General features: G+C 42.4%; 1 protein-coding gene across 2 annotated transcripts; it reads right to left on the bottom strand.

Moving 5' to 3' along the window:
* Positions 1-10,238: 10,238 nt before the first annotated feature.
* Positions 10,239-21,472, bottom strand: LOC125886987 (uncharacterized). 2 transcript variants are annotated; one of them, XM_049573418.1, is made up of 2 exons: positions 20,502-21,472; positions 10,239-11,259 (listed from the first exon to the last, which is right to left on the bottom strand). In XM_049573418.1, exons 1-2 carry the CDS (start codon positions 21,444-21,446, stop codon positions 10,639-10,641), a joined length of 1,566 nt encoding a protein of 521 aa, XP_049429375.1. In that variant the 5' UTR covers positions 21,447-21,472; the 3' UTR covers positions 10,239-10,638. The 2 variants fall into 2 exon arrangements, with proteins under 2 accessions (XP_049429375.1, XP_049429377.1); XM_049573420.1 differs by having other exon boundaries at positions 10,239-11,561; positions 20,804-21,472.
* Positions 21,473-22,162: the final 690 nt, after the last annotated feature.

Genomic DNA, 22,162 nt, shown 5'->3' with positions numbered 1-22,162 from the left:
CCAATCAGACTTAGTGTCTGAGTCTGTTTGATTGCTTGTTATCCTTAAGCCCACAAAACTCCTGGCGGGCTCGCCTCAGTTCAGTGTTCAGTAAGCCATTTAGACAGAAGAGGATCATCTGCATAAATTTGTCTCGCCCGTAGACAATCCCGTCGCTGGCTTTTTCCAATGACAACTCCAAATCACAGAAGGACCGTCTTTATAAACCGAGGCTTTCAGCTAACATTTACCCAGCCGTGGTGTTCCCACCCTGCTTGCCAATTTCGCAGGGCTTCATTTATTAAATTTAGGCGGGACGGGCTGCAAGCCGAGGTGCTTTGCTGCCGGCAGAGTTGGAGAAATACGTTGAGTGACACGCGGGATGATGAGAGGAAGGAAGAATGTGGGACATGAGGGATGAGAGAGGCAGAGAGAGAGAGAGAGATTACAGTGGAGAGGAGGAGAGGAAGAGCAGGAGGGGGAACGAGACAGTTTACACACGCCATCTGTGCATCAAAGGTGTGGCTGTGCTGGCTTGCCTTCACGATGCACGTCTGTGTGATTGTTTTTGAACGAGAGATCTCTTGAATATAGATGGTCTCATTTTCACTCCCCTGTCTGCCGAGATCTCCCATTTTTTTATTTCATCTGCACATGAGTGAGCAAGTCGGCTCTGCTGTTGTGTTGTTGAACCCTGCTGTGTGTGAGAAAAAAACCTGCTTCTGAGCAAAGACTTGTAATTATCTGCTGTATGAATGCGGGTAGCTCAGCACCATATAATGAATTATAACTTTTTCTTTACTTTAAAGTTTTCTCCTGACGCTCGTCAAGACATTCATAGACGACTCTTTTACTTCTCACATGCCGGAGGAGCCAATTACATGACTAAGAATTTTCTAATCTGGCTCTTTTTGCTTATAACAAGACTCTCTTCACAAAATGTTCCCTTATGATGCTGTGCACCACCACATGAAAAGGTGGGTAAACTCATTTTTGCTTGTAAACATCACACAATGAGCACAATCACGCCAGAGGATTACAAAAACAGAATGATTACTTGTGATGCACCTTCTGCTCTCCAACAGTTCCATCTCACGGGGGAGTTGAAGTTTTACAATCTGGCAGAGAGCGAGTATCGCAGCATCTCAGCCCCCACGCCCACTACTTTCTAAGTTATAGACTTCAAATCAAATCTACTGAAAGCCTTTGAGACTTCCAGAGGGAAGTCAGTTTTATTGAGAGCGTTTGATTGGTCCTGGTCTCGCTTGGATTGCCCCTCTGAAAATAACAGACATAAATTCCTGCGTGGCTGCGATCCAACCAGACACCTCCACATGTCTGGGTAGCGAGCAGACCGCTATTAGGAAAGAAAAGCCCCAAGCGGCTTGTCTCTCCCTCTGTTTCTAACATCATATATTCTTTTAGACCCAAAGGCCTCCCCCTGCAACAGTTTTTTCCTCCAGCACTTTTGCTGTGAAACCAGCCCATCAGCAATGCTCTCTGGTGCATAATTGGTGCCATTAGCACGACGCATCACACGCTCTCAGACACTGTGGCTGGACAGCAGCAGTAGCGTGGTACCCTGCTTTCTCTCTCTCTCTCTCTCTCTCTTTCTCCTTCTATCGCTCTTCATCCCACCAACTGTTTCACACTCACAGGGCTCACAGCCATCACATTTGTGGGAGTAATGGGCCTGGCAAATTACAGCAGATCGGGCCTCAGCAGGCTCAGCCCGGCAGCCACCAGGGAGCACCAAGCAGACGTGCTGATTCTACAGAACATGGCCTCCTGATCGGACAGAGAGAGGTGCCCTGGGAGGGAGGAAGGGGAGCCAAGGAGGGATCATGTTAACATCCGCCGGCTGTGATTTCGAATGTTGCATTGGTGTGAAAAATGGATGCGTTTGTGTGTGCACGTGTGTGTATGAGAAAGAAAACTTTGGCTAATCTTCAAATTAGGAGTCTGGTCACACATCTTGCTGTGTTCCGCAGAAGTTGTACGCGTGAATGCAAGAGACTCTGAGGAGCAACTTGTCGAAACACAATTTCCTGGCTGATTTCTTTGATTATTTCTCTAACTTAAGTTCTGCTCTGCCACCGCGACGGCTCGTAGTTTGCTTAAGCTCGAACACACAAGCAGCACAGACAGAGACAGACACGCAGCTGAAACACACCCTCCCACACACACAGATGGTCGGAGAGATGCCTCGACAATTAAGCCTATCCATTTAAAGTCTCTCACTGTAACAAGCCGAAGGAAGCCTGCTGCTGGATCTCGCTGTTCTCCGAGGCGTGCTGATTCCTCTGCGCTCTTGTCGGGCCTCCCGGGGGCCTTTCTGTGTGACCGAGCCCTTTCTTAATTACACCTGAGAGCACCGAGCAGCTGCTCCTCTTCCACATCTGTGTCTCCATCAATCAAGCCTGTGAAGGGGCGTACGGAAAGCAAACTGGCAAATATGGAAGACACTCTCTCTCCTTCCTTCTCTCCTTTACTCATCTGATTCATCTGTGCGTCACAAGCAGAAACACATGTCTGTGAAAGATTTCTTATCAAGGTGTCAGCTACACTTTGATATTCAATCTGACTGCTTTTTCCTCTGCCAGCAGACATTGCTCACCTCGTCCTGTGAGTATTCATGAAGACGAATGCTGTAATAAAGTTATTTTTGAAAACAAAGCATGACCTTGTGAGTAGGAGGTCCAAACTCCTCCTCTTCTTTATAGCTATTGTTGTTCGTTCATATCTCAACTCTTTAAATATGATGCTTTTCATAAAATTGGTTGATTTTCAGCGCATGTATTTTTAACACTTTGGATGCATTTTTAATAAAAGTGCTTTATCTAAGGGTTGTAAAACTGTGGGCTGGGAGACGATGTTAGCGAGAGCACAGAGCAGGAAAACTGTGAAAAGGCTTCTGAAGGACATCAGCAGTGTGTTTATTTATATCTCTTTTATAGCAATGTTACCAAAATAACAGATAATGTCACAAACAGGTAAACATCGCTTTTGGATTTTCTGCCTCCTAGAAAGTCCACCTGTTTACTGCAGCTGCAGCATCAGATATTGGCTCAACATCAAACTGAAACAAAGATGGAATAAGATTTAGTGTTTTATATATACCAGCTGAGCGAATATTTCCAAACAGAAACCATATTTCTTCGTTGGATGTATTGGCACTGCTGTGGAACATAAATATTTATCAGGGCTCCAAAAGGTTAAGTGTGTGGGAGTAATAGAATCTGGCAGCTGAGAATATTGCTGAAACGCAACGTCTCCAGTCTGTGTTGCAAGATGGAAAGCATCAAGAGCACACCAATGCCGCTTTGCATCACCAAACATCACAAAAATGTTTCATTTTTTTTTGGCCCATTGTGGAAAAATGTTCTGCACAATGAGCCTCATCAATATTGCAGCTGGTACTGTCTCAGCGTTGCATTTTGAGGATGCAAGAGTGCAGACTGATTTGACCCCTGCATCTCAAAAAGTATTGTAACATCAAAGTATGTGGCCCACAGTTGGAGGCAATGTGGGGGATTCAAGATAGTGGAGGCAGAGCAAAGTGTAAATGGCTACTTTGGAAATATGCTTATGCACTCTTATGCCAAGAGTCAGATGAAAGGACTGAAACCACTGTCCTGTTTGCATGGTAAATATGACGCTATCGCCAGCAGCTGGTAATCTAATCTTAGCATAAAAACAGGAAACAGGTGGGAGCAGCTCCCAGGCTCCGTCCCAAGGTGACAAAATCAGCAGAGGTGGGAACAACTCATTGTTTTGAAAACCACAATAACTCTTAGTCAAAGTTCAAAGTTCTAAACTCTAAGTTTCGAGTCCTAAACAAGTCATGATGCGCTCTTCACCTCATGTAATGCCATCTTAACAACAGGGCTATAATACATTAAACTTAGAAAAATCATGAATGCTTCTTAAATTGTGTATTTATTCATTTTTTGCAACAAGTTTGTTACAACAGTGGTTCCCAACTGGTGAATCGGGAGTCCATTCTGAATGGACTGCAAGTGACTTTGAATGGTGTCAAGTTTGTAAAAAAAAAAAACAAACAAACAAACAAAAAAAACCCACTTCATTTTTAAGTACAGTGAATATCTGGTCAAGAGCTTTTATTATGAAGCGCTGTTTCCTGCTGTAGAGTAAATGACTACCAGACAGCTACTATGACACTGAATGTATTACAGTGTGTGGACCTTGAAATAATGACTAAGGAGAAATCTGGACCCCGTTGCAGGACCAGCTGGGAACCACTGTGTTAAAACAAATGCAACTGAACTTCCTCATAAAAAGTAGTGTTGACATTTTACTTTCATTAAGCAGTATTAACCAGTACCACAACAAAATGAAAGTTGTATGTTTCTGTCCTGTCTTGTTGTATTCAAATAATCTTATATTAGACAAAATGTCTGGAACGTTCCTTCTTATTTTGGCCTGGGGGAAGGTATCAATTATTTTCAAGCCAAAACGGCTCAAGTCCAAGTGAAGTCACAAGTCATTGATGTTTAGGTCTCTTTTGATTTTGTCAAGTTAAGTCATCAAATTTGTGACTTGAGTCCGCATCTCTGAAAATTGGCCTACCAACACCTGTAAAGCTCCATTATCAACAGGTTACATCTTGTTTGCTGAATTTGCTTTGTGCTCTAAGCTAACCAGTTCTTAGCGGCAGCTTCATATTTATCGACATGCGAGTGGTATCCATAATTTCAAACTATTCTACTAATGCATGACACTGTTTGCTGAGGTAATGACATATGTCCAAAAATATCAAATCCAGAAAGAGAAACAACTAATGCTAAAACTAGCACTGCATCAACAATTAAAATTGACTGACTGTGTGAAGGCTGAGGAAAGACTTTAAACACCTTATAAAAAGGATTTTATAAACCCCTCCGCTTTATTATGTCGTAAAGATCCATTATTTAAGGTTCAATAAATGAAAGCCTTGTGGCTATAAATGTAAATGTTACATTCATGTGTAACCGCAAACTAAATGTATTGATCAGTTTTACAACCTGCGGCTATCTGAGACAGACAGATTCACTTTGTATACAGCAGCTCATATGTTAGTGATGCTGGAGAATAACATAGATTTATTTCATGGACAAGTTTGCAAACTTACATGATACATTTGCAGACTCTTTCTCCTGTGTGAGGTTCGCAGGAGCAGCACACTTTATTGGCGCTTGGTGTGAGGTGTAGTGAGGTCGTGAGAGGAGAACAGGAGCCTTTCTGGGCCCTGGTGTTAACAAGAGGGAGAGCGCAAGTGTTTCAGTGGCCGTGCTGCATAGGAGCTCAGGGTCTACATCCAGCAGCTGAACAACCTGTGACTGCTGCATATTACTCTACACATGTTATCGATTCAGTGGATAATCGCAGTCTAATGAGCACTTGTTCTGTCACTTTGCGAAGGCCTTCTAACCAAACAAATGAGATCACACATACATCCAAGTTTGAAAGTTTTCGTTCAAATCCACGACACACTGGCGTGGCAGCTGCAGGTCTTTTGTTAAATTATAAACACCACATCCCGCTGTATATTATCATGTATAATAAAATGCACAGTTGAATCAATATGAACAGTCAGCTAGTCAATAACACATGCAATCACTTTATATTCTGTATGCCATTTTGTGTTTGGCAAACGTAAACTGCAATATTGGTTCAATAATGATGTTCACTCTGCAGCAGTGTGCTGAAACTTGCTCAGTACTCAGGAACTACAGCAGATATTGATTCAGTATCGCAGTTTGTGTGTGTAGTGTTGGATGAGACAGCCTAAGGTGTGTTTTGATAAAAGATAGGAGAACTTGCTTACAGATATGCAAGATGCTTCAACGTACATTTGTCAAGCGCACTGCTTGTTTGTTCGTCTTGCTTTTCGTGGCCCTTTGGAAACATTGACAAGTAGCGGTGACAGCTTGAGACTCTTTAACCCTGATTCATCCTGATTTTTTTTTTAAGGAATGTAAAAAATCAAACTTTTATTTAGATTGCACAGTGACTCCTGAGTAAGATTGTTTGAAAGTAGAAAAAGTGCAGGACAGTTTTGGGTTCTTTTTCATTATATTTAAAAAAAGAGATGATTTTGCACGATAGTCATCTCGACAGTCATCCCTCAGTGGCAAAAGGGGAGCAAAAGCTGCACTGAACAACATCATAATAGCAATGGATCAAATGTCTATATAACATGAATGGTGTTACTCTTGGTGATCATCCCACAGGGCATCATTACTGGAGTCCGCAGTTTACCCAGCGCCATTTCTAATTCAGCACAACTTTAATGCAACTTGTCACGAGCAGGACTCGCTGTGATATCTGGAAGATGAAGAGCAAAATGTTTATGTTTAAAGAGAAATGCTGCATTGATATATAGTTTAAACCAGAACTACGAACTTATTGTCTCATGAAGACTAGCTGCAGTGCTGAGCTTTATGTGAAGTATAATTTAAACAAAAGACCGAGATCCCTACAGAATATTACCATTAGCCTTAGAGTCCAGTAGGTTTAATGCCAATCCAGAGAAGGACAGACTTAGTTTGATGTGTAACACAGATGAAATTGACAATGAGGTTCTTTTATTGTTTTACTGTCTTATGCTGAGAACAGGAATGTACTTTTCAGTAAAATTTGGTCTGATGTTTCTGAAAAACCTGAGTTGTGTTTTGTGGTGGAGTGTATTTGCCAGGCCTGAGACAGAAAGCAGATTGTTTTGTTTGTTGACTGAATAGTGGGATAACATGTGTTTTTGTTTTTGTTTGATCACTACAGCTGCTGTTGGCTGTCAACTCTAAACCCATATGGGTTGAGCACATGTGTAAATGAACACAAAGTAAATGAAGAAATCAAAAAATTATATTGGCTGCTATGCAGGATTTGTCAGTTTCTGTTTGTAAACACAACACTCAAACTTGGCCCCTCTTCCATAGACTGCTTGTATGTAGCCTACACTGGTGTGATTTTGCCAAGTAAAACGTGCTCCTGGATCAACATCTCACATCACGTTCCTGGACCAACATTGCAATCAACCAATCACAGCCCTTTGACATCATCAGTGTGCTGCTCCTGTGCTTCTTTCAAAATTCCTTTGTGCTTCTTCAGAGCTAAGCTAGTTTTCGCAATTGAAGTTAGTACAATTAAACAAAATCCTCAGTAACACTGGAAAAAAAAAACCCTTTTAAGTTACTGCAGGGTTAGGGTAAGCTTGCTAACTAAGTAGACTATGATAACGTGTAAACTTGCTAATGGGCTAAAATAGAGTATGGATAAGCATTTTTCTTAATTAAACTTATTTAACTTATTCAAAACAAGATCGCAGTGCTCGTGTTGATCCAGAACCATCATCGTCACATTGACCCTGGTTAATCTGTTTGTTGATCCAGAACCTTTGTCATCATCTTAATGCCTGATAATTTATTTATGTTGATCCAGAACTACCATCACCATGTTGGCCCTGGATAATTTGGTTATACTGATATAGGAGCATCGCTGTTATGTTCAGAATCAAGATGATGATGATGATGATGGTCTTGAAAAACCTAACCAAATCTATCCAGGATCAACATGGAAAAAAGTAGGAAAATATATTAATTGCAGGAATTTGCAACTGAAAATGTTAACGAACAACATTTTAACCTATTGGCAAGCTCACTTGTTAGCATAGTCTACCTATTTACCAAGCTATGTTGCTAATATGCTAAGCTATTGGTAAGCTTACTTGTTCACATAGCAAGCTCACTTGCTAATATTCTAGTCTATTGGCATGTTTACTCATAAACATAGCCAAGCTAGTTATCAAGCTAACTTACTAATATTCTGATCTACTGGCAAGTTTACTCATTAGCATAGCCAACTTACTTAGCAAGCTCACTTGCTGATATTCTAGTTAATTGGCAAGTTCACTTGTTAGCGTTGCCAACCTAGATAGCAATCTAACTCGCTAATATTCTTGTCCATTGGCAAGCTTACTCGTTAGCATTAACCCTGCAGTAGCTTACAAGTAGTTTGTTCAATGTTATTGAGGACTTTGTTCAATTGAAGTCAATATTGTAGCTCTGAAGAAGCACAAAGAAATTTTGAAAGAGGAGCAGCACACTGATGATGCAAGCTAACTAAGCTAACCGTCAGCAGCTACATGTTTAACAGAAAACGGGCAAACTCTGCTTCATTCTTTAAACCCATCCTCTCCGTCACTGCTCGCCAGTAAAGTGGAAGTAAAAGCCAACCTCAGATTCACCCTTGCTGAACAAGAGTCTGCTTGGAATTTAACCTCGCTGCATTTACATTTTACCAGCGGGAACTGCCCATTGGTTCGACATCCCATTGTTCCGAACATATCAAACTCATTGTTCCTAAGTCCGTTCCGAAATCATCATGATGCCCTGTGGTTAAGGTCTGGTTAGGTTTAGGCACAAAAACCACTTGGTTAGGGTCAGGAAAAGATCATGGTGTGGGTTAAAATGAAAAGAAAGTGACAAACACATAAGCCGTGAGCCTGCTCCGCCTCAAGCCGAGCCGCGTTCAGCACATGAGACAGTCGGACTAATGGGATGTCGAACCAATGGGCTGTCAAACCAATGACATGGACCCTTTACCAGCACTGTGTCCACAATTTTTGGATCTGTGCTGCTATTACCTGGTTGCAACCTAACCGCACCTGTTTGCTATTATTGGCCATGGGCTACATGCCCATCAACATCCTGATGACAGCAAAAGAAAAAGAAAATACTACCGGGCCGTGTGTCTGCAGACAAATACACTGCCACATTGTTAGTGGGTAATAAGCAACATTACCTCTATATGAATGTATACATTCATCTTCTAACCGCTTCATCCTCTTGAGGGTCGCGGGGGGGCTGGAGCCTATCCCAGCTACATCGGGCAAGAGGCAGGGTACACCCTGGACAGGTCGCCAGACTATCGCAGGGCTGACACATAGAGACAAACAACCAGTCACGCTCACATTCACACCTACGGACAATTTAGAGTTATCAATTAACCTAGTCCCTGTGGACAGTGGACTGTGGGAGGAAGCCGGAGTGCCCGGAGAGAACCCACGCTGACACGGGGAGAACATGCAAACTCCACACAGAAGGGCTCCCACGCCCGGGATCGAACCGGCAACCCTCGTGCTGTGAGGCGAGAGTGCTAACCACCACACCACCGTGCCGCCCGAATGTATACATTGTGTTTTTAATTTTTTTATCCTCTAGGAAAATCTTGCATAGTGTAACTTTAATGTCATCTCTTTGATCAATCTTATTTCTAGTAGCAGCTGTTTTTTAGAGGAAAAGGCTCTTTAAAACAACTGTACAGTACCTGCGCAGCACCCAGCAGACACAGATATCGACCAGCTGGTGAACATAATGGAGCATTTATCAGCTAAAGAGCCAGATATTAACCTCAGGAGTTGGTAAAAAGCAGAACAGAGCTACAACATTCATCTGGTGGCCAAAAACAGAACTCCAAATGAATGCTAGGCTGTCTGCTACGTGTGTCAATAGGCTACAACTCTATAAGATGAGCTATATTGTGTTTACAGGCTGTTGTGCTGCCCCCAAAATTTTAAAAAATCAAATCCATCAAAACAACTGCTGCCATAAACTGAGTTAGCTTAAGAAACAAAACATTCAGTCGTATAGGTACACAGGTAAGAAACCAACATATACTCATACAACAGTTTGTATGATAGGCCTATGTGACGAATTAGCAACCCAAGAATGACATCACCTACTTAATATAGAGTCATAACGTAAAATTACAGAGGTTAGGCAAAGGAAAAGAAACACGCAACATAGCCTAAAATTACCTCAAACTTAACCTGCTTTTTCACAATGCTGAACACAATCCTGTGGAAAGTCTTTGGGGAAGTCATCTGTTTTGTGACTCATTCACCACAACCAGCCTCATGATAGGGACTACTTGCTTCTTTACTTCTGTCAGTGCAGCTGGTCACAGGGAATTACTGGCTCATTTTTACATGGGATATGAACTTTGTTCATTACTTTCAATATGTAGGCTATGAACAGTGCATGTGAACAAATATGTTCTCATCCGTGCTGCTACTCTCAACATCCATTTAAAGAAGTCCCCTTGTGTTTATATTTGTTAGTCAGCTGTGAAGGACAGGAACAGTGTCACAGTGGAACGACTTTCTTTTGTTTGGATTCTTTTGAGCGTCAGGTACTTTCTGGCCGTTGTACTCAGCCTTATTGGCACCAAACAATCTGCTGACAGGAGAGCAGGCTGACTGGTTTTTAGTCATCATTTAATGTCACATTACAGACATACCACAGTGTCAGGCCATCAGATAAGTTTAAAACACCTTCTCCTTTTACTAACAGACATTATGACATTTGTTGCTGACATTTCTTTCTTTGTAAAAAAACAAGGTATGTTGATATTTTCAGTCACAAGACAAAATGGAGTTTTGAAAGGAGTAGTTGCATTTATCAGTTCTTACTGTATAAAACCCTGTATTAGTCATTAGCACCTTAGAAGAAGTGAGAAAGAGTGTCAACTTGAAACTGAAAGTATAAATATGACAGTCACAGTCACCACTGGGTGATTTATGGACAGATTTCATAGCACAGTTAATGACCTTTGGATATAAAATGCCTTAGAGCCACTTTACAAAAGCTGTTAAACACCTTATTCATTATTATGAGTTAAACTCTGGGTACACTCAGACTCCATGTTCAGTTTTACGTCATTGGTTGTGTTTAGTCCAGAGCGAGAGGCTGCTTCTCTCCACTTTGGTGAGGCCTTTGCCTTCTTTACTGCAATCACTGCCACAATCACTCCAACCACCAGCAGCCCCACCAGTCCACCCGCCACAGCATAGCGTGGCGGGTGGACTGGTGGGGATTCCAAAATCACAGTCAAAGTGGTCTCCTGTTTAAAGATGCACTTGGGTGTATTTCCCCAGGATATGCCATCACTGTAATCATCGTCTCCAATATCTTCCTCATCATAATCATCTTCGGAAGAATAATCCTCCTCCAAGAACTCAGTGCCTCTTAAAACAATGCACCAGTACACCCCCTGATCCTCCATTTCCATGTGGGAGATCATCAGCGAGGAGCCATTTTTGGACACAGTCACTCTGCCCCTCAGATCTTCTGGGATGGGAATAGTCTTTTCAGCTGAGACATGGATTACCTCAGAGTCGCTTGATGGTTTTCGGCGGTGCCACTCCACAACTTTGTAATCATCTTCGACACAATCCAGCAAGATGCTCCCGCCTTCAACAACAACTTTTTCTTGCGATACCTTTTTAGGGCAAAGAGCCAACCGGAAATTCGATTCAAGCGTAGAAGAGATGCATGAGTAGTCCCCACTATGTTCATCAGAGATGGCAGGAATTACCAATGAGAAGTCTTCTGATCTGTCACCACGGGATATGTGCATCTTTACGCTGCTACCATTGATTGTCCCCAGTGGTGTCTCCCATTGCTGGTTGTCACCATCAGAGGGGCATTTTAGTACCACTCTGTCCCCTTGTGAGGCAAAAATATTGCAGCTCTCGCTGCGGTCTGGTAGGTGCATGCTTTGGAAACTGAGGCAATTCTTACCTTTGCTCACAAGGCACAAAAATTGATGGTTATACTTTAAAATGCTGTTGTCAAGCAAAAGCAACACCCCGTTGTCTCTGACCACGACGCCCTGCAGCTCCGTGTCCAGTGACACACTGCTATCCAGGAAGAGTGTAGACTTATAAGATGGATACATATCTTTGTACCAGCGCACAGAGGTCCCGTCCAAACCAGTGGAAGTGTAGTTGCACAGCAACTCAGCCCCTCCATCTTCTTCCCTCACAGTTATCTCTACAGATTCAACCTCCTCATTGCACACATAGAGCTGCTGTGTGAACTGGCTGACCAGTATCCCGTTCTTCCAGCATTCCATCATATAAATCCCGGAGTCCTTGTGTTGGAGGTTCAAGATCTGGAGCCCAAGCAGGTCCAGTTGATCGTTGACACGGACACGGCCCTGGAGGTCTGCAGGAGGTGTAATGGGCATGCTGTCGGCCGAGGAGTTGCCAAGCAGCTGGTCTCCATCTGGAGCACATCTATAAACAACAATATAATCCACTCCAAAACAATACCCCATCTCGACGTTGCTGCCCTGTGCTCTGACCACGAGCTCTGCCTCCTCACTGTAGACCTGATGGAGGAGGAGGAGAAGCAGAAACTTCAGAAACCTGATGGAGGTCATGCTGTCTGTCTGTCCCGGGCCATGTGTTTGTGACACTCCGGGGAGTGTGTGAATGTATCCACACTGGTACGTCACTTTAGGTCCGCCTCCAACTGCTATCAGTTTTCTCCTTCACATTCTTTGCCAAACCTACAAACACACACTCAGCCTCAGAGTGAAAGACGCTGGCACACACACACACACACACACACACACACACACACACACACACACACAGAAAGTTCCTCCATGAGTGACAGGAGTGGGTGGAAGCGCATTAAAGTCATTAAAGTCATTTATAGAAATGTGACAAGTCTGAGACAACCAATAAAGCCAAACAAAAGCCATGAGACAGAACATAAAAAACATTATGCTCCTGGTTGTACATTAACTGTGCTGATGGACAGGTTTTCACTCAGCTGTGGGTGTGGTCAGTCACCATGCAAGATCACTTGACAGTGCATTTTGAGGATGCAAGAGTGCAGACTGATTTGACCCCTGCATCTCAAAAAGTATTGTAACACCAAAGTATGTGGCCCACAGTTGGAGGCAATATGGGGGATTCAAGATAGTGGAGGCAGAGCAAAGTGTAAATGACTACTTTGGAAATATGCTTATGCAGTCTCTTGCCAAAAGGCAGATGAAAGGACTGAAGCCACTGTCCTGTTTGCATGGTAAATATGACGCTATCGCCAGCAGCTGGTAATCTAAGCTTAGCATAAAAACAGGAAACAGGTGGGAGCAGCTCCCAGGCTCCGTCCCAAGGTGACAAAATCAGCAGAGGTGGGAACAACTCATTGTTTTGAAAACCACAATAACTCTTAGTCAAAGTTCAAAGTTCTAAACTCTAAGTTTCGAGTCCTAAACAAGTCATGATGCGCTCTTCACCTCATGTAATGCCATCTTAACAACAGGGCTATAATACATTAAACTTAGAAAAATCATGAATGCTTCTTAAATTGTGTATTTATTCATTTTTTGCAACAAGTTTGTTCCCAACTGGTGAATCGGGAGTCCATTCTGAATGGACTGCAAGTGACTTTGAATGGTGTCAAGTTTGTCAAGAAAAAAAAAAACCCCACTTCATTTTTAAGTACAGTGAATATCTGGTCAAGAGCTTTTATTATGAAGTGCTGTTTCCTGCTGTAGAGTAAATGACTACCAGACAGCTACTATGACACTGAATGTATTACAGTGTGTGGACCTTGAACTAATGACTAAGGAGAAATCTGGACCCTGTTGCAGGACCAGCTGGGAACCACTGTGTTAAAACAAATGCAACTGAACTTCCTCATAAAAAGTAGTGTTGACATTTTACTTTCATTAAGCAGTATTAACCAGTACCACAACAAAATGAAAGTTGTATGTTTCTGTCCTGTCTTGTTGTATTCAAATAATCTTATATTAGACAAAATGTCTGGAACGTTCCCTTCTTATTTTGGCCTGGGGGAAGGTATCAATTATTTTCAAGCCAAAACGGCTCAAGTCCAAGTGAAGTCACAAGTCATTGATGTTTAGGTCTCTTTTGATTTTGTCAAGTTAAGTCATCAAATTTGTGACTTGAGTCCGCATCTCTGAAAATTGGCCTACCAACACCTGTAAAGCTCCATTATCAACAGGTTACATCTTGTTTGCTGAATTTGCTTTGTGCTATGCTAAGCTAACCAGTTCTTAGCGGCAGCTTCATATTTATCGACATGCGAGTGGTATCCATAATTTCAAACTATTCTACTAATGCATGACACTGTTTGCTGAGGTAATGACATATGTCCAAAAATATCAAATCCAGAAAGAGAAACAACTAATGCTAAAACTAGCACTGCATCAACAATTAAAATTGACTGACTGTGTGAAGGCTGAGGAAAGACTTTAAACACCTTATAAAAAGGATTTTATAAACCCCTCCGCTTTATTATGTCATAAAGATCCATTATTTAAGGTTCAATAAATGAAAGCCTTGTGGCTATAAATGTAAATGTTACATTCATGTGTAACATAAACTAAATGTATTGATCAGTTTTACAACCTGCGGCTATCTGAGACAGACAGATTCACTTTGTATACAGCAGCTCATATGTTAGTGATGCTGGAGAATAACATAGATTTATTTCATGGACAAGTTTGCAAACTTACATGATACATTTGCAGACTCTTTCTCCTGTGTGAGGTTCGCAGGAGCAGCACACTTTATTGGCGCTTGGTGTGAGGTGTAGTGAGGTCGTGAGAGGAGAACAGGAGCCTTTCTGGGCCCTGGTGTTAACAAGAGGGAGAGCGCAAGTGTTTCAGTGGCCGTGCTGCATAGGAGCTCAGGGTCTACATCCAGCAGCTGAACAACCTGTGACTGCTGCATATTACTCTACACATGTTATCGATTCAGTGGATAATCGCAGTCTAATGAGCACTTGTTCTGTCACTTTGCGAAGGCCTTCTAACCAAACAAATGAGATCACACATACATCCAAGTTTGAAAGTTTTCATTCAAATCCACGACACACTGGCGCCGTGGCAGCTGCAGGTCTTTTGTTAAATTATAAACACCACATCCCGCTGTATATTATCATGTATAATAAAATGCACAGTTGAATCAATATGAACAGTCAGCTAGTCAATAACACATGCAATCACTTTATATTCTGTATGCCATTTTGTGTTTGGCAAACGTAAACTGCAATATTGGTTCAATAATGATGTTCACTCTGCAGCAGTGTGCTGAAACTTGCTCAGTACTCAGGAACTACAGCAGATATTGATTCAGTATCGCAGTTTGTGTGTGTAGTGTTGGATGAGACAGCCTAAGGTGTGTTTTGATAAAAGATAGGAGAACTTGCTCACAGATATGCGAGATGCTTCAATGTACATTTGTCAAGCGCACTGCTTGTTTGTTCGTCTTGCTTTTCGTGGCCCTTTGGAAACATTGACAAGTAGCGGTGACAGCTTGAGACTCTTTAACCCTGATTCATCCTGATTTTTTAAGGAATGTAAAAAATCAAACTTTTATTTAGATTGCACAGTGAATCCTGAGTAAGATTGTTTGAAAGTAGAAAAAGTGCAGGACAGTTTTGGGTTCTTTTTCATTATATTTAAAAAAAGAGATGATTTTGCACGATAGTCATCTCGACAGTCATCCCTCAGTGGCAAAAGGGGAGCAAAAGCTGCACTGAACAACATCATAATAGCAATGGATCAAATGTCTATATAACATGAATGGTGTTACTCTTGGTGATCATCCCACAGGGCATCATTACTGGAGTCCGCAGTTTACCCAGCGTCATTTCTAATTCAGCACAACTTTAATGCAACTTGTCACGAGCAGGACTCGCTGTGATATCTGGAAGATGAAGAGCAAAATGTTTATGTTTAAAGAGAAATGCTGCATTGATATATAGTTTAAACCAGAACTACGAACTTATTGTCTCATGAAGACTAGCTGCAGTGCTGAGCTTTATGTGAAGTATAATTTAAACAAAAGACCGAGATCCCTACAGAATATTACCATTAGCCTTAGAGTCCAGTAGGTTTAATGCCAATCCAGAGAAGGACAGACTTAGTTTGATGTGTAACACAGATGAAATTGACAATGAGGTTCTTTTATTGTTTTACTGTCTTATGCTGAGAACAGGAATGTACTTTTCAGTAAAATTTGGTCTGATGTTTCTGAAAAACCTGAGTTGTGTTTTGTGGTGGAGTGTATTTGCCAGGCCTGAGACAGAAAGCAGATTGTTTTGTTTGTTGACTGAATAGTGGGATAACATGTGTTTTTGTTTTTGTTTGATCACTACAGCTGCTGTTGGCTGTCAACTCTAAACCCATATGGGTTGAGCACATGTGTAAATGAACACAAAGTAAATGAAGAAATCAAAAAATTATATTGGCTGCTATGCAGGATTTGTCAGTTTCTGTTTGTAAACACAACACTCAAACTTGGCCCCTCTTCCATAGACTGCTTGTATGTAGCCTACACTGGTGTGATTTTGCCAAGTAAACGTGCTCCTGGATCAACATCTCACATCACGTTCCTGGACCAGCATTGCACTCAGCCAGTCACAACCCTTTGACATCATCAGTGTGCTGCTCCTGTGCTTCTTTCAAAATTCCTTTGTGCTTCTTCAGAGCTAAGCTAGTTTTCGCAATTGAAGTTAGTACAATTAAACAAAATCCTCAGTAACACTGGAAAAAAAAACCCTTTTAAGTTACTGCAGGGTTAGGGAGTAAGCTTGCTAACTAAGTAGACTATGATAACGTGTAAACTTGCTAATGGGCTAAAATAGAGTATGGATAAGCATTTTTCTTAATTAAACTTATTTAACTTATTCAAAACAAGATCGCAGTGCTCGTGTTGATCCAGAACCATCATCGTCACATTGACCCTGGTTAATCTGTTTGTTGATCCAGAACCTTTGTCATCATCTTAATGCCTGATAATTTATTTATGTTGATCCAGAACTACCATCACCATGTTGGCCCTGGATAATTTGGTTATACTGATATAGGAGCATCGCTGTTATGTTCAGAATCAAGATGATGATGATGATGATGGTCTTGAAAAAACCTAACCAAATCTATCCAGGATCAACATGGAAAAAAAGTAGGGAAAATATATTAATTGCAGGAATTTGCAACTGAAAAATGTTAACGAACAACATTTTAACCTATTGGCAAGCTCACTTGTTAGCATAGTCTACCTATTTACCAAGCTATGTTGCTAATATGCTAAGCTATTGGTAAGCTTACTTGTTCACATAGCAAGCTCACTTGCTAATATTCTAGTCTATTGGCATGTTTACTCATAAACATAGCCAAGCTAGTTATCAAGCTAACTTACTAATATTCTGATCTACTGGCAAGTTTACTCATTAGCATAGCCAACTTACTTAGCAAGCTCACTTGCTGATATTCTAGTTAATTGGCAAGTTCACTTGTTAGCGTTGCCAACCTAGATAGCAATCTAACTCGCTAATATTCTTGTCCATTGGCAAGCTTACTCGTTAGCATTAACCCTGCAGTAGCTTACAAGTAGTTTGTTCAATGTTATTGAGGACTTTGTTCAATTGAAGTCAATATTGTAGCTCTGAAGAAGCACAAAGAAATTTTGAAAGAGGAGCAGCACACTGATGATGCAAGCTAACTAAGCTAACCGTCAGCAGCTACATGTTTAACAGAAAACGGGCAAACTCTGCTTCATTCTTTAAACCCATCCTCTCCGTCACTGCTCGCCAGTAAAGTGGAAGTAAAAGCCAACCTCAGATTCACCCTTGCTGAACAAGAGTCTGCTTGGAATTTAACCTCGCTGCATTTACATTTTACCAGCGGGAACTGCCCATTGGTTCGACATCCCATTGTTCCGAACATATCAAACTCATTGTTCCTAAGTCCGTTCCGAAATCATCATGATGCCCTGTGGTTAAGGTCTGGTTAGGTTTAGGCACAAAAACCACTTGGTTAGGGTCAGGAAAAGATCATGGTGTGGGTTAAAATGAAAAAGAAAGTGACAAACACATAAGCCGTGAGCCTGCTCCGCCTCAAGCCGAGCCGTTCAGCACCGCGGACAGTCGGACTAATGGGATGTCGAACCAATGGGCTGTCGAACCGATGACATGGACCCTTTACCAGCACTGTGTCCACAATTTTTGGATCTGTGCTGCTATTACCTGGTTGCAACCTAACCGCACCTGTTTGCTATTATTGGCCATGGGCTACATGCCCATCAACATCCTGATGACAGCAAAAGAAAAAGAAAATACAGGCAGAGGGCCGTGTGTCTGCAGACAAATACACTGCCACATTGTTAGTGGGTAATAAGCAACATTACCTCTATGTGAATGTATACATTCATCTTCTAACCGCTTCATCCTCTTGAGGGTCGCGGGGGGGCTGGAGCCTATCCCAGCTACATCGGGCAAGAGGCAGGGTACACCCTGGACAGGTCGCCAGACTATCGCAGGGCTGACACATAGAGACAAACAACCAGTCACGCTCACATTCACACCTACGGACAATTTAGAGTTATCAATTAACCTAGTCCCTGTGGACAGTGGACTGTGGGAGGAAGCCGGAGTGCCCGGAGAGAACCCACGCTGACACGGGGAGAACATGCAAACTCCACACAGAAGGGCTCCCACGCCCGGGATCGAACCGGCAACCCTCGTGCTGTGAGGCGAGAGTGCTAACCACCACACCACCGTGCCGCCCGAATGTATACATTGTGTTTTTAATTTTTTTATCCTCTAGGAAAATCTTGCATAGTGTAACTTTAATGTCATCTCTTTGATCAATCTTATTTCTAGTAGCAGCTGTTTTTTAGAGGAAAAGGCTCTTTAAAACAACTGTACAGTACCTGCGCAGCACCCAGCAGACACAGATATCGACCAGCTGGTGAACATAATGGAGCATTTATCAGCTAAAGAGCCAGATATTAACCTCAGGAGTTGGTAAAAAGCAGAACAGAGCTACAACATTCATCTGGTGGCCAAAAACAGAACTCCAAATGAATGCTAGGCTGTCTGCTACGTGTGTCAATAGGCTACAACTCTATAAGATGAGCTATATTGTGTTTACAGGCTGTTGTGCTGCCCCCAAAATTTTAAAAAATCAAATCCATCAAAACAACTGCTGCCATAAACTGAGTTAGCTTAAGAAACAAAACATTCAGTCGTATAGGTACACAGGTAAGAAACCAACATATACTCATACAACAGTTTGTATGATAGGCCTATGTGACGAATTAGCAACCCAAGAATGACATCACCTACTTAATATAGAGTCATAACGTAAAATTACAGAGGTTAGGCAAAGGAAAAGAAACACGCAACATAGCCTAAAATTACCTCAAACTTAACCTGCTTTTTCACAATGCTGAACACAATCCTGTGGAAAGTCTTTGGGGAAGTCATCTGTTTTGTGACTCATTCACCACAACCAGCCTCATGATAGGGACTACTTGCTTCTTTACTTCTGTCAGTGCAGCTGGTCACAGGGAATTACTGGCTCATTTTTACATGGGATATGAACTTTGTTCATTACTTTCAATATGTAGGCTATGAACAGTGCATGTGAACAAATATGTTCTCATCCGTGCTGCTACTCTCAACATCCATTTAAAAAGAAGTCCCCTTGTGTTTATATTTGTTAGTCAGCTGTGAAGGACAGGAACAGTGTCACAGTGGAACGACTTTCTTTTGTTTGGATTCTTTTGAGCGTCAGGTACTTTCTGGCCGTTGTACTCAGCCTTATTGGCACCAAACAATCTGCTGACAGGAGAGCAGGCTGACTGGTTTTTAGTCATCATTTAATGTCACATTACAGACATACCACAGTGTCAGGCCATCAGATAAGTTTAAAACACCTTCTCCTTTTACTAACAGACATTATGACATTTGTTGCTGACATTTCTTTCTTTGTAAAAAAACAAGGTATGTTGATATTTTCAGTCACAAGACAAAATGGAGTTTTGAAAGGAGTAGTTGCATTTATCAGTTCTTACTGTATAAAACCCTGTATTAGTCATTAGCACCTTAGAAGAAGTGAGAAAGAGTGTCAACTTGAAACTGAAAGTATAAATATGACAGTCACAGTCACCACTGGGTGATTTATGGACAGATTTCATAGCACAGTTAATGACCTTTGGGTATAAAATGCCTTAGAGCCACTTTACAAAAGCTGTTAAACACCTTATTCATTATTATGAGTTAAACTCTGGGTACACTCAGACTCCATGTTCAGTTTTACGTCATTGGTTGTGTTTAGTCCAGAGCGAGAGGCTGCTTCTCTCCGCTTTGGTGAGGCCTTTGCCTTCTTTACTGCAATCACTGCCACAATCACTCCAACCACCAGCAGCCCCACCAGTCCACCCGCCACAGCATAGGTAGTAACATTAGGAGCTGATGGATCAGCTGCAGAGTCAGTGTCAGGCTCTGACTCCAAAATCACAGTCAAAGTGGTCTCCTGTTTAAAGATGCACTTGGGTGTATTTCCCCAGGATATGCCATCACTGTAATCATCGTCTCCAATATCTTCCTCATCATAATCATCTTCGGAAGAATAATCCTCCTCCAAGAACTCAGTGCCTCTTAAAACAATGCACCAGTACACCCCCTGATCCTCCATTTCTATGTGGGAGATCATCAGCGAGGAGCCATTTTGGACACAGTCACTCTGCCCCTCAGATCTTCTGGGATGGGAATAGTCTTTTCAGCTGAGACATGGATTACCTCAGAGTCGCTTGTTTGTTTTAGGCGGTGCCACTCCACAACTTTGTAATCATCTTCGACACAATCCAGCAAGATGCTCCCGCCTTCAACAACAACTTTTTCTTGCGATACCTTTTTAGGGCAAAGAGCCAACCGGAAATTCGATTCAAACGTAGAAGAGATGCATGAGTAGTCCCCACTATGTTCATCAGAGATGGCAGGAATTACCAATGAGAAGTCTTCTGATCTGTCACCACGGGATATGTGCATCTTTACGCTGCTACCATTGATTGTCCCCAGTGGTGTCTCCCATTGCTGGTTGTCACCATCAGAGGGGCATTTTAGTACCACTCTGTCCCCTTGTGAAGCAAAAATGTCGCTGCTCTCGCTGCGGTCCGGTAGGTGCATGCTTTGGAAACTGAGGCAATTCTTACCTTTGCTCACAAGGCACAAAAATTGATGGTTATACTTTAAAGTGCTGTTGTCAAGCAAAAGCAACACCCCGTTGTCTCTGACCACGACACCCTGCAGCTCCGTGTCCAGTGACACACTGCTATCCAGGAAGAGTGTAGACCTATAAGATGGATACATATCTTTGTACCAGCGCACAGAGGTCCCGTCCAAACCAATGGAAGTGTAGTTGCACAGCAACTCAGCCCCTCCATCTTCTTCCCTCACAGTTATCTCTACAGATTCAACCTCCTCGTTGCACACATAGAGCTGCTGTGTGAACTGGCTGACCAGTATCCCGTTCTTCCAGCATTCCCTCCTATAAATCCCGGAGTCCTTGTGTTGGAGGTTCAAGATCTGGAGCCCAAGCAGGTCCTGTTGGCCGTTGACACGGACACGGCCCTGGAGGTCTGCAGGAGGTGTAATGGGCATGCTGTCGGCCGAAGAGTTGCCAAGCAGCTGGTCTCCATCTGGAGCACATCTATAAACAACAATATAATCCACTCCAAAACAATACCCCATCTCGACGTTGCTGCCCTGTGCTCTGACCACGAGCTCTGCCTCCTCACTGTAGACCTGATGGAGGAGGAGGAGAAGCAGAAACTTCAGAAACCTGATGGAGGTCATGCTGTCTGTCTGTCCCGGGCCATGTGTTTGTGACACTCCGGGGAGTGTGCGAATGTATCCACACTGGTACGTCACTTTAGGTCCGCCTCCAACTGCTATCAGTTTCCTCCTTCACATTCTTTGCCAAACCTACAAACACACACTCAGCCTCAGAGTGAAAGACGCTGGCACACACACACACACACACACACACACACACACACGCACGCGCGCGCACGCACACACACACACACACACACACACACACACACACACACAGAAAGTTCCTCCATGAGTGACAGGAGTGGGTGGAAGCGCATTAAAGTCATTAAAGTCATTTATAGAAATGTGACAAGTCCGAGACAACCAATAAAGCCAAACAAAAGCCATGAGACAGAACATAAAAAACATTATGCTCCTGGTTGTACATTAACTGTGCTGATGGACAGGTTTTCACTCAGCTGTGGGTGTGGTCAGTCACCATGCAAGATCACTTGACAGCAGTTAAAAGGGAGTGTTTATGAGCACTCATCACAAGCATGATTTCTAAATGCATGCGGGCCATCATGCTCTTATTTAGTGAGCACACTAATCTGAACTAAATCTAGAAGTATCATGTTGCTGTGTTATTCTTTGGCACTGTGAGGAAACACAAAAGATTAATTCAATCTTGCTTGCTGTTTATCAGATGGAAGGAGCTGTGCCCTCTGGTTTCATATCAAGTCCAAGAGCTGAGT

The sequence above is a fragment of the Epinephelus fuscoguttatus genome, linkage group LG4 (assembly GCF_011397635.1).
Source record: "Epinephelus fuscoguttatus linkage group LG4, E.fuscoguttatus.final_Chr_v1".
Taxonomy (NCBI): Eukaryota; Metazoa; Chordata; class Actinopteri; order Perciformes; family Serranidae; genus Epinephelus; species Epinephelus fuscoguttatus.
The sequence above is the reverse complement of the archived record's forward strand: the minus strand, read 5'-3'. Positions and strand labels throughout refer to the sequence as shown.

Excerpts from the sequence above, each read along its gene's own strand:
- LOC125886987 (XM_049573418.1), bottom strand. The coding sequence starts at position 21,446 with ATGACCTCCATCAGGTTTCTGAAGTTTCTGCTTCTCCTCCTCCTCCAT. Across the intron at positions 11,260-20,501 it reads TGGCTCTTTGCCCTAAAAAG|GTATCGCAAGAAAAAGTTGT; the intron begins GTATCGCAAGAA and ends TGCCCTAAAAAG.